Source organism: Microtus pennsylvanicus, chromosome 5 (genome assembly GCF_037038515.1).
Source record: "Microtus pennsylvanicus isolate mMicPen1 chromosome 5, mMicPen1.hap1, whole genome shotgun sequence".
Lineage (NCBI taxonomy): Eukaryota > Metazoa > Chordata > Mammalia > Rodentia > Cricetidae > Microtus > Microtus pennsylvanicus.
The window spans coordinates 118,952,293-118,965,331 of record NC_134583.1 but is presented as its reverse complement, the minus strand read 5'-3'; the positions used below and the strand labels follow the sequence as shown (position 1 = coordinate 118,965,331).

The window sequence follows — 13,039 nt, the reverse complement described above, 5'->3', positions numbered from 1 at the left end:
TGTTCATTTGGTCCTGTGATTCATGAAAGAGTCATGAGGATGCAGTCAACAAGGCAGAAGATTGAGCTCACAGGAAGCGATCTGATTGCATGAGGATGACTTCCTTCTGATGCCAGTAGTTTAGAAGAACAGTCACTCCTCCGTTTTCATGACATATCTGTTTTCCAGTGTGACTTGAATAGAACCTACCCAACAGGAAGCCGAAAAGTCAGCAAAAGAATGTGTCCCTGAGTCTGTGTGCTACATTTGCCTCCATCCCCAAGGGACGAGCCTATTGCTATCTGGTGTATATATAAAGAGCATCTGAAAAGTGGCCCAACAGGGGTATCTAGAAATAGCGACTTGGAAAAGAAGGGAGATTAAAAGTGTTAGAGTAAAGAGGATGAAGGGCCATTGTCACAGAATGTCACCTGTATTCTTGGGGCTGCCAGGTACAGGAAGCTGTCTGGGTCAGGCACCTAGCTAGCAGTGAGTATTAAATGGTTACCTTCACATGCCTGATCTCAGACTCCTCGGCAACTTTGAGAGAAGGTCAAGGAGGAGGGATCCTGGTTTACAGATAAGAAATGTGAAATTTAGTGTGGTTAAAGCCTTGCTCCGGTTACCCAGCCATTCCAGTGCAGTCATAGCAGCATGTATGGAGCACATGCCCTATGAGTGTTTAACACAGTGCTCTTGGAGAAGACAATTAGCCATGAGCTGTCTGTAAGGCGGTGGCAGAGATGTAATAGGCAACCTATACAAGAGAATATAACTGAGTCACCATAAAATTCTGGATTTGGGGGTGTGACAATATGTTGTTTCCTCCTAAATAAGGATATTTTAGAAATAATATCTGTATTCTTTGAGAAGATCTTAAAATGTGTTTTGATCACCTTCCCCTTCCCGGCCCCTTGTAGATCCACTCCTCCTCCCTACCCACTTAGATTTGTGTGTTGCTACTGTATTGCTTCATCCCTCTGTGTGAGGCTTTCTGATCTGGGCAAAGCATTTGGCCTCTCTCCTTTCTCATCCATGAAGTACAGTAAGCATTTAATTAAATTAAATACTAAATAGGTGTAAAGTGGAGCCATGTCTGGCCCCCCGAAAAGTGCTTAATTAATGTTTGCACATCTTGACTTGACATCTGGGGAGTCTACTGTTGGTCTGAGAGACCCACACCTAAGTAGAGGCTTAGACTTCAAGGACAGTGAGTCCCCTGCTTGTCTCTACAGGAGTGAGAAAAGAAGGTTTTTTTTTTTTTTAGGAAATAGGAGACGGGATGTTAAAGGATTGCAAGAGTAGGGGTGGCCAAACTGGCCACGAGCAAAATCCAGCTTATTGGCTAAGATGGCTTTTATATTTTAAATGGCTGATAGAAAAATATGAAGAAGAATGATACTATATACCATGTCAAAGCCTTTGAAATTTCTGATCTGAACTCTGGTCTTCATGATTATGTAACAAAGTCGTTTCACCTCTTCAGCCCGTATTGTGAATGTTTCAGTGCCTTGTGTAATGGGATGAAGACAGGGATCAAAAAACAAACAAGCAAACAAGCCCGCCCCCCCAAACAAAACCAAAACCGTGCTATAGAGGCTTCCGTCATGTCCTACCACGAGGGTCCAGTAATTAACTCAGCCCGCTAAGGTGCAGTCCTGCTTGGCCTACAGCAAGCTTTGGGGTGCGGAATGAGACTGCGAAGGGCTGGGCAGCAGAGAGTTCTTTTGCCTTTCAGTCTGTAAAGTAAGAATGTCAAGGAACAATTGTTTCTTCATTCCTGTGAATGTAGCCTTGTGTTCTCAAAGGTCAGCGCCTGTGAACACATCATGGTTTCAAGTGGGTTCCTATGGTAATGGGGCCGTGGTGACTGAGGGTGTTTTGTGTCAGGCCAGGGCTGCTGATTTTCATCGGTCAGTGTGTCTCATGCTTGCTTCCCGCAAAACGTAACCGTTTCTGTTTTTCCCTTTTTGTTTTCATCCTTCTTGCTCCTCGCACAGGCCTGGAGCCAGAGGACCCTCCAGCAGGTATGGCTTTGCATGCCTTCTTTCCTCGTGTGCCTTGGTACACCTGGGATCCTTGAATTTGAGGAAAGCCAGCGGGTGTTACCTAGGAGTAATGGGGTTTGTTTTTGTTTTTTTGTCTTGCCACAGAGGAGTGGAGACTTTCATCCAGTGCCGATGCCAATGGCAACGCCCAGCCCTCCCCACTTGCTGCCAAGGGCTATAGAAGCGTGCATCCCAGCCTTTCTACTGACAAGCCCCAGGTAGGTGTGTGCCCACAGATGGGGTGGGAACTCAGTGGTGGTGCCTGTTCTCAAATTTGGCAGCCCAAACTTGTGGCTTCCTGCTAACCCAGCTGGATTGTGGAACAGGAGTCCAGTCTTTGGTCTTCTCTGAAATAGCTTTCTTAGGAGGAGAGTTGGGATCAAAGGGAGCAGGAGTATGGGGTGAGGTTTGGTTTATGTGGCTGTTGGAAATAGGCCTGCTATTTTCCAGGATTAATATACACGTGGAAGGGTTCTAAAAGAAGGAATTCATTTAGCCTTGGGCAGGTTGAGCTTATTTTTAAGGGATTCTTTAGAACATAATCAGAGGAAACCCTCATATTTACACGATTAACTTTCTAAAGCTGAGACTCTGAACACTGTGGTCACAGAGGGACATCAGGTATTTGTGACCAGACCATAAACCCAGTAGCCCAAGGGCCTGAGGACAGAAATCACAATGGCAGCACACACAGCCTGACCTCAACATCCAGCTCATCTCTGCAATAGAAAATCCCCCATCTACAGCCATACCACCGTATGAACGGTATTGAACCCGCACAATCTCGTGTGATCTTGAAAGCTAAACCGGGTTAGGCATGGTCAGTACTTGCATGGTGTACTGCTATTACAGTTTGGAGTAGGGTCGGCTTTAGTTGTTGCTGCTGGGTGGTTTTCTACCCTTTCTTCCTTCTCCTCTCTATACTTTGTTATTTGTTAAAAGGCATAGATCCTATCATTCCAGTGGTGTGTGAAGGATGCTGTATAAGGAGGAACCACTAACATGGAATGGAGCCATCTTCCTTATAGGGGATGCTACTGCTCAGACGATCCCTGGGTGGTACAAGCTACCCTGCCTCATTCTAATGCTCCTAGAACAGACCTGACCCCTCCATTCTTCAGTTTGTCCCTCATCTGTCTTGTCCAAAGGCTGCACAGTAAAGCCTTTCTCCCTCCTGCCTTGACTTACCTTCCCACTTGCAGCTTTGTACACCTAGGCCCTGATTGGAGCCAGGAGCTGTGGATATGCCTGGCCTCCCAGAGATCACTTGTTCGTTAAAAGACTTGCCAGAATTTTCCCATTTCTGAAAGTTTTCTGAGCATGTAATGTGTTGTCTATGGCAGTGGTGCTTCTTCGCGTTGTCTCAAGGATGGGCACTATTGCTCTACCCAGATTCGAACACAACAAGATCTAGTCAAAGCAGAGGTTGAAGTACCTTGCCTTTTACCATCAGTGAGCCCCAAAGGCTAACCCTCCAATGCCTCTTGGTTTTGTGATACACACACACACACACACACACACACACACACACACACACACAAAACAAAAACATGGTCCAGGGTAGGGTTATATTTCAGGGATGAAAATGAAAATCTTACCCCCGAACAAGGCCCAGGACTCATTTTCCAGTACCAAATAAATAAATAAATAAATAAATAAATAAAATATCACATGGGAGATAAAAATGAGTCCTTTGAAAATACTTGCATTTAACACAACTTTGTTAGGTACTAGTACTCAAACCAGTGGACTGAACATTGCCCTCAAGGAGTTCGTAAGGGAAGCTGGATAGTAAGGTTGAGCATCCTGTGATATCTCTCTACGTCAGCACGTGTTTTCGATCTCTTGGTCACTCAACTTCACGTTTCCTGGGCTTCCCTCAGGGAGACTGGCAAACGGCTGCCCATCCGATGTAAGATTTGCCATTTGAACGTCAAGGATGTCTAGTACTTTGCAGATTTAGTTTCGTGAATTCGTAACTGTGTAGTGCTTGCTCTGTTTACGCCTGGGCTTCAAGAAAGGCAAAGCAAGGTGGACAACTGCTTGGCTTTGTTCCAGCCCTGTGGAGTTTATGGATCTGTTGGCAGAACGTCTTCCCTTCAGGACTGAGTTGGGGTCCAGAAGACAGATGGGCTAGGTGGGAATCCTATGTCTTGCCCACCTGGGCTTGCTCCCTGCTGTTCCCCGGACCACGGAACCACAGTGTCTCTTTCTGTGATGTCATCATCAGCATGGTAATCCTAGTAGAGATGGGGTTTGGCAGTTTCTGGAAAGTTTCTGGAAACTATATAAACTATGAACTCACGTTTTCCAAATAGCCCCCCTCTCCCATAGGCCCACCTTCTAAAAAGATGTGGAATTTCATTAGTGGTCAGGGGGCAGATTAGGCTGCAATCCTTAGATTGGAGCAAAAAGCTGTTCCTTTGTGTCCTTGCTTAGCCTCACTGCCTCCTCCTCTAGAGTTAAAAGAAGCCCCGAGACAGGAAGTCCTTTGACTCTGTGTGTATTGTGGACACTCTGGGGAAGTGTCCTCTCTGCAAGGTCACAACCCTAGGAGGGCTTGTGCCTGATGTCATGCAGTCCTAGTACCATACATGGCCATGGCTGAATTAAGTTTAAAACTCATAGAAACAGATTTCTATGTTTGGACAAAAAAAATAATAATGTGCAAGATACTCTAGTGCAAAGTCAAAGTAAATCTGAGCCCAGAGCGAAATGATTTTCTGCTCGCTTCTCATCAGCCCCATCCTTACTTGACAGTCCCAGTGGTGGGAGCTAGCTCAGTTGCTGTGTCTGGGTATTGTAAGCTAGACTGCAGAGGGTCCCAGCACTTGGTCTAAGTTCATCAAGCCGAGGAGGGCCTCTTGGTTGTGGGTTTGGGGCTCGTATAAATGGCCACACTCCATTGGCACTATGTGGGGCAAAACAGAGATGTGGTTTTAGCTGTAGGCTGTTCATTGTTTCTGGATGATAGTCTAATCCAGCGTCATAAAGATTTTTTTCACTGTCTCAACTAGTCCCCTTTTCTAACGCCTTCTCCCTTCTCCACATAACTCCTACAAAATATCAAATAAAATGAGAACTAGCCTCAGTGTAATCAGTGTGTATGGCACAGGTATGTGCATATGCGGCTGTGCTCATGTGTGTGCACATATACAAAGACAGAAGGATGTTAGGTGGCTTCCTCAATGGTTTTCTGTCTTATGCCTTTGAGAAAGGGCTTTTCACTGAATCACAAGCTTGCCATTTCAGCCAGGTCAGCTGGCCAGTGAGCTCTGGGATCCCTCTGTCTCTTCCCCCACATCATCAGGGTTACAAGATTTTACAGACATACCAAGCTGTTTATTTCAGTCCTGGCTATTCCAACGCAGGTCCTCATGCTTGCAGACCAAGCCAGCTTACTCATGGGGCCATCTTCCCAGCCCCTTCCTAGGTTTTGACTACAACACATCTGCCATAATTCACTAACTTCTAGACTTTCAGATGTGTACACTTAAAGGATGGTTCTGGTTTTGTTCTCGGGCTGAAGTCTGAAGATCAGGGCCAGCGAGTACAGTCTGGGGGGCGGGGGGAGCATTGGTGCTTCTTCTCTGGAGTCTAGTTCCCAGGTGAACCACAGGTTGGCTGAGAAGGACCAGGCTGGAGGGTCAGCATGCCTCCTGTCCCTCTGCCTACTGAGACCCATGCAGGAAAGCTGTTGTGAGGAGAGGGGAGAGGTACGGGTTTTAACTGTAGCTCAGCCTGTCACCAGAGCTTTGCCCTCACCCTGTGACTAAAGCTGTATAGGAATGATTTCCTGTGCATGGTGATGGACCAACTGAATAAACCAGACTCAGCCCAGCCCCATAGGCTAATGATAGGCCAAATGGCGCAGGCTTCTTCTGACCCTGTGCCTCAGACGTGGGAGACTGCCTGCTTTTATCTTTCGACTGTCTCCATGCCCTTTGATTATAGTTCTGGAGTTTGAATTCAGAGCTTTATACGTGCCTGGCCAACTGAGCAACATTCTCAGCTATGTTCTTAGTGATGAATTCTGTCAGATGATTTCTTCTGAGAAAAGAAAACACGTGGACTCAGTTTTCAGTGTCCTCCCCTTAGTGAACTTTGTCTGCTTGTAGAATTGAGAGCTGAATCGGAGGCTCAAGGAAGGCATCTGCCTCCTGGGAACACAGACACAGGAGGGCCTCCCTTTCTCTTTTTCCTACTGGGAAAGAATTAAAGTATCTCAGACAAGTCTAATGAACTTAAACTTTTAAAACCAAAGGCTTCAATGAGAGTCTTGAGGAAGAGGGGGTTGGGGAGGAAAGAGGACTCAACTTTGGGGCGTCATTCACTGGCAGGTGAGCCTTTGAGCATGTCCTTGAGTCAGGGGGTCAATAAAGATGCAGCCAAACAAGCGTTGGTGTTGGAGCTGACCAGGTCTCCCTGGCTTGTGAGTCAGGCCAGCCCTGCAGGTAAGTGTGAGTCAGTCCTTGGAGCTGCCCAGACGACAGCTGTGGGCACCAGAAGGATTTGCTCAAAGGTCTGCCGAGAGTTGTTTTGTCTTTTATCATGCAGTGCTGCTGTGTCTAATGATCCTTCTCTCCATCTCCCCTCCTCTTCTCTCTCCCCGTTCTCATGTCATGTCTTGAAACCACTACTAAAGGTCCTGTCTCCCCCACGCCTTCCGTTCCCTCAAAAGGACCGCTCTGCATGGCAGCTCCCCACCGTCCACGGCACCCACAAAGACTCCCTCTACATGAGCTCACCAAAGCCTTACATCCCACCCAGCACCCCCATCCAGCAGGACCCCTCACTGCCTCAGCCCATCTCTGTTCCCCTGGCAGCTAGATTGGCTCCCAAAGGTGCAACGTGTCCTGGTTCATTGCTTTTGGGGTCCATGGTCCTTGATGCTTCCTCCCAGCCCCAGAAACACTATGTAGCCTCCAGATTAGTGTACAGTAAGAATGTGAGCTCTAACCCACATCGTGAGGCCACAGGGAATAAAAAGGTCAGCAGCTTATATGTCCCGTCTTTATCCAATAACATTTGCCGGGCAACATTGGAAACCTACCCTCCTGTTGCACGTGACTCAGCCAAAGACACTCCCTCGGAGGCTGCAGGCACCCAGGCACCAGCACCCAGCCTTGTCCCTGGCACAGCCACAGCTAGCACAGGAAAACCACCCCCTGCTCCTCCTCCTGACCCTCCCAAGCTATTCTTTGACCACCGCAAAGATGCTGGTAACCTTGGTGAGAATCCCACACTGGGGGCATGGGCTTTGTTCCCAGATGCAGTGAGACCTCCCGTGCTAGGCCCCCAGGTTACCTCTGATCTCGAAAACCAGAAGAACAAAGAAACTTACCTTTTGCAGCCGTGTTATCCAGCCAAGGCAAGAAACTAGGAATGTGTGTGTGTCTTCTATGCTGTCTCTTTCAAAACCAATTCGAGTGGCTCCCTTGTTCTCTGGGCTTCCCTACCGTCCCTCTCCTCGTTAGTGCTACAGCGCTCGAATCCTGAATTCTTTGCTTTAGACTGCCCAGCGTAGCCTCTTCTGTCTCCCTGTCTCTTGTCTGTAAATGTCTCAGGATGCCAGAGCGTGGAATTCATAGACTAGTGATGTGGTAAGATCGGGTGTTTGTATCCTATGAGACGGTGCTAAAGAAGCTGTGTTTACTCCCAAGCTTGCAGGCTGTGTGGCGGTTTAGTGGCGTTAGACACTGCCTGCTTGCCTGCCTGCGTATTCTGTTGTTTGCTCTCTTTCTCCCTCATAAAGTGTTAAAAGGATTCAAAAATAGATGGATGGAAAGTGAACTTGGACGGGGCTCCCTCTGTGTCATAGAGTGTCAGGAGGCCAGCTGGCTAGCACTGGCTAGCACTGGCTGTCTCATGTACTCTGTGGAAAGGGCACTGATTAAATATTTCTCCAAGTGCATCACTGCATGTCCGTGCGCAACTGTTTAAATGTGGAATTCCTGCCTCTCTGCCGTCCCCTTTGCGTAACGACCCCTTATTTCCCACAGGATGCCACCTCCTCCAGCCAAGCCTCGTCTGAGGTAATAGTTGTCCCTCTCTACCTGGTTAATACTGACAGAGGGCAAGAAGGCACTGCCACTACTCCGGCATCTCTGGGGCCACTTGGCTGCGTCCACACCATCCCGGCGACCACCCCTGCTGCCTCACCTTTGACCTTCCCCACACTAGATGATTTCATTCCCCCTCATCTTCAGAGGCGGCCCCACCACAGCCAGCCAGCCAGTGCTTGTGGCTCCCTCCCCCCTGCTAGCCAGAGGCCACCACCCTCACCACCACCTCCGCTGGTCCCTCCCATACCGGAGGACCTCCACAGAGGCTTGGAGCCTGACCTCCCGGGAGCTGTCTCAAGTACCGTAAGCTTGCTGGACCCCCCTTCCCCATGGCTTCCTGAATGTCTGCTTCTGGCAGTAAAACCCTCCCTTTCTCACTGAAGTACTAAGTTCTGAGGAGACCTTGGCCACTGTGCTTGTGTGATGGCTGGCCCTATGTTTGCTGTCTCCGAGTGCATGCCTCCCCGTACATCCTGTGGGCCATCTGTGACCGCTCTTGACTTTGAAGAATCTTCTCTTCTCTGCTCTATTGCAAGTGCACGTCTTCCTGATGGAACTTTGTCTTTCCTTTGAGAAGCACCTGTGGCCTTTACTCAGACCTGACAGAGATCGCATTGAAGGCTGAGGAAAGCTGCAGGGTCCTGTGGAGAGCCGTAGGCAGGTGTGGAAATGATGGAGCGAGAGGTTGTGAGTGAGGAACAGTTTCCCTCTGGGCTGATTCCCTAAGTGAGCTCTCTTTTTATCAGAAGTACAGAGATGGGGGGAAGGGGGAGAAGAGGTTTAATTGAGTAAATGGATTGAAAACCTGTGTGTCAAGGCCTTCTCTCACAAGACAGATAATTGCTAGGGCCCCTGAGGAAGAGGTCATTGTTATTTTGGCGACAATAATTGTTGGAAGTTAGAAGATCTTGACAGTTCAGTGTGAGTCTCTTCGCAGCTGGCCCAGCTGCTTCCGGCACAGTATGTCTCCTTCCCCAGGAGCCCAGGATAAGAGAATCTGAATGTATGGCGTCATAAAGTGTAATTTGAAGACACTCACGGGCCATATGGTTCAGTGGGGTTGAATAGTCACAGTTCCCATGATGGGAACTCATGGTTTAGTTCAGCATAGGTGAAGTATTTGGTTACTGTTGGTTGCATTGCTGAGGACTAGTGAATGAAGAAGTTAGAGTAACTAGTTAGTTAGTGATGGCTTTATCCCTACCGGGTTTTGAGCAATTAGTTTCCACAGGTACACTTACAACAAGCCAGAGCTCCTGCTCTTAAATGGTCTGGAGGAGGGGGTAAAATACATCCGCTCTCTAGGCTAGAGAAATCGAGTTTATATATCATGGATTTGGAAGGTCTAGGAAGGGGCTGGGGCCAGGGCCTCTCACTTGGTTGCAAGTATCTAAAGGGTTTTGATGTTGAGGCCATAAACACCACTTACCGATGTACAGTGAGCCGAGTATTTGCTGATCGAGCTAAATATTTACTAGCATCCTTTGTTGGAGGAAAGATGCTAACAAAACTAGCTTACATAGCTTGTTAAGCTGAATCAGAGAACAGGAAGAAAAGTTCTTATTTGGCTCAATAGGGAAATTGTAATAAAGTGTTAGGTACAAGGAAGCTTAGAACTATGACATCATGAGCTGGACCTCTTCTCAGATCTCCAGATACAGCCCAGGGCAGTTAGACCAGGACCAGGGCAGCTGTAACCACGAGTTTGGCTCTTCTGTTTGAGCTTTGGAGCTCATCTCTGATGCAGACTGATGTATTCCTCCCCTCCTAGGTGAATTTGAAGGCATTCTGCTTTAGGATGTACTGATATCTTGCTAGTGTGTTTCTCTGTGCAGCAAGCAGAGTGAGTCTTAGCAGAGTGCACTCAGATATTGCTATAAGCCATCCTGGTATGTACTCTGCTTTTGGGCATTTGTTTAGCTCTACGTTTGCATATTGGGGTTTGTTTTGTGTGTGTGTGTGTGTGTGTGTGTGTGTGCCAGGACAGATTAGTTGAGATAGTGTACACAATCTGTCCAATTTTCCTAATTGTTCTGCAGTAGACTTTCCAGAAGTTGACTTAATAACGTTTACTTTGGCTTTAGGTAACAGTAAGAGATTAAAAGCAGACTGCTTGACTTCCCCTCTAGATGCCCCGTGGGTGGCATCCAGGCCGTAAGTTGAGACAAACCCCTCAAGCCTTGGAAAAAGATCTTACTCACAAAATTGAGCTCATAGAAGTTCCCTATCCAGGGAACATCTAAAAGAAAGCCCAGCCAAGGCATTGGTGACAAAGCCCCTACTGTGTGGCAAGAGCTGTCCAGGGTGCTGAAACCCACACCTCTCCTGATGAACCTGCATTCTATTGCCACAAAGCTTAGCCCACACACTCCTTGCTGTCAGATAACTCCTGTCATTCACACAGTATTTTTCTGAGCACCTGCTACTTGCAGGGTATTGTGTTGCATGGTGGCAGAAGAGGGAGGCATGGGGTCCTTGTCTTGCAGGTGTATATATAGTAGCTGTTTCTGAGCTTAATTTAAAAAAAATAGCTACCAATATCTTGTTCTTAAACACCTTTAAGAATGCCGTCTTGCCAAGCATAATGATGCATGCCTAGAGGCAAGTGGATCTCTGAATTTGATGCCAACCTGGTCTACTTAGAGAATTTCAAGCTAGCCTGGGCTATATAGTGAGAGCCTGTCTTTAACAAAAGAAAAAGGGAAAAGAATGCCCTCCTGGGACTGAGGATATAGAATGTTTGCCTAGCACAGGCTCAGCCCTGAATTCAGTCCCCAGAACTAGGTCATGAGGATTGCCATCTTTGCTTTAAGGTTTGAAAGATATAAAATAAAAACTTTGCAGGATCTATAAGTGTGGTAGAGGAAACAAAAGGCTGCCATTATCCCCATCAGCAGATTATCAAAGTGTTAGTAATTTGTTGATATTTCTGGGGGCGGTCTCAAGTTTTTAAAGCCAAGATTCTCCCATGTCTTGGTTCAAAGAACTGTTATTTTGATGCTCAGTGAAGAAACGTCCCAGCAGGGTAGGATCCTCCTCAGATCTCAGAAGCCAAAGCTGCTGAATTTGCTCAGTGATTCTGAAGTTCGTAATAACTTTCCTGAGAACCATTATAAGGGGGTTCCTCTGTTCTTCTCTCATGATTTGTCTGATATCTCTCTATAGGGTGCCTTAACTTCCCTGACTTTTCCCACTTAACCAGTTCTCGTTCTTGGATCGCATTTGGAATTGCATGAGTTTTGCATGTTGTTCTATTTTGATTTGAATTTGCTTTTTAGTAACCAGATTGATACACAACTATTACTAGGTGAAAATAATGGATGATACTGAGACTTTCAGCAACATTTACTTACCTTTCTTCTCTCCCCCTTACTAATACCTACAAGGAGAATAAATTTCCAGATTAAACTTCTAACTGGAATGGACTCATGGGTTACATTTTTGTTTATAGTTAACGTTTTGTAGAGGTTTCTTTTCCCTCTTCTTACAGAGTCTTCATTCTCGATATCCTGTATTCACTCTTCTTTCTGATGTTTTGTTTTTCAGGGCAGTCCTTTATTAAACGAAGTCTCTTCTTCCCATATTGAAACTGATTCCCAAGCCTTCCTTCCAACAAGCAAACCGTCATCTGCCTACCCCTCCACCACAATCGTCAACCCCACCATAGTGCTCTTGCAGCACAATCGAGGTAAGGCAGTCTCTTGCAGGATGTAGTCTGCAATTCTCCCCAACCCTGCCCCAGGCCATCCGTCCCAGCTCTTGTAGGACCCACAAGATTGATCAATCCTAGACAGAGGCTCCTGATCTGGAATGATGTCAGGTATCTGTGAGACTGGGCTAGTTCAAGTTCATTGCTGTGCTTTCGTCTTGTGTGTTTATCTGCAGACGGTTCATGTGCTAAAATGAAAGTGTGTGTGTCTGGTTCTCCGCTGTATGATTTGTGATGGGGCTTTGCTTCAAACGTGCCTGCAATATGTCTTTTAATTGCTGTCATAAAAGGACTGACTTCGTTCAAAGTAGTCAGTTTCTAGAAAGCGTAGTTTTCAATACCAAGTTTCAAAAGAGGAAACAGTGAATAGATGATTGTCTACCATGTAGAGCGTGTCTTTGTGGCTCTGTACAGAGGCTCCTAGGCTGTCTTCTGGTTATTGGCTAGTCCTCTTCTCACAGCAGGCTCTGTGGTAAGTGGCCATTCAGTGGCAATCTCCTTGATGGAGACTCATATGTCTGTCTGCACTGCTTCCATCCACATGGCCCAGACAGCTCTGCTTAGGGGTTCTGATTGGTGTCTGTTGTTTCTCTGGCTGTTCCAGTTAGTCCTGCTGCATCTCTGAAGGGGCCTTGGGGTCAATAAAAACCCAAAAGCTTTGAAGTAGTCATAATATATTTTTACCTTTCTGCTTTAAGATTCAGGCAATGGTTCTAAATCCCAACTTTTCCACTTTGGAGTTGCATAGAGGAATAAACTTTGAGTTTATAAGAGTCCTTTTGCCATGACATGGGACACTTTGAGGCCATCTCCCCGGAGAGGGCTCTTCTGCGTGGAACCCAGGGAACAGCACATCCTGGTTTCAGTCTTCTCTTGTCACCTTCCTCACCCACGCCATAGTGTCCTCCCCTTCCTGCCTCTCCCTTAGGGAAGATGGGGCTGAAATCTAACTTCCATTGCTTTCCATACTGAGGAGAAGTTTCTCTTTCCTCCTTCTCACTGGGAAAGTCGATGCGTAAAGCATTTTCTCTCACTTAAAATATGTTCTCTCAAATCTGAAATGGTTGCTTTAGTGGGTTTCAGTTCTTTTTCTTTCTGTCTGTCTTTTTTTGCACTGTGTGGCCCCAGTGTCCTTTCAAAGGACAGAAGAGTGCTCCGTCTAAGTGGCCATTCTCCTTCTAGCCTTGCCCCCCTCCCTGGCGGCTCCTCTTTGCCAGGGTCTGTCATGCAGAACAAAG

General features: G+C 46.9%; 1 protein-coding gene across 50 annotated transcripts in view; it reads left to right on the top strand.

Annotated features, from left to right (window-relative positions):
- Sorbs1 (sorbin and SH3 domain containing 1) overlaps positions 1 to 13,039 on the top strand; it is a 221,768-nt gene that overhangs the window by 126,232 nt on the left and 82,497 nt on the right. For 29 of the 50 annotated variants that reach the window (XM_075974008.1, XM_075974006.1, XM_075974041.1 and 26 more), the window contains 5 exons: positions 1,980 to 2,006; positions 2,133 to 2,245; positions 6,673 to 7,398; positions 8,030 to 8,395; positions 11,639 to 11,780. In XM_075974008.1, coding sequence (XP_075830123.1) covers positions 1,980 to 2,006; positions 2,133 to 2,245; positions 6,673 to 7,398; positions 8,030 to 8,395; positions 11,639 to 11,780 — 1,374 coding nt within the window. The remainder of the gene's footprint in view (positions 1 to 1,979; positions 2,007 to 2,132; positions 2,246 to 6,672; positions 7,399 to 8,029; positions 8,396 to 11,638; positions 11,781 to 13,039) is intronic. The other 21 variants (XM_075974023.1, XM_075974019.1, XM_075974046.1 and 18 more) reach the window with 8 other exon arrangements.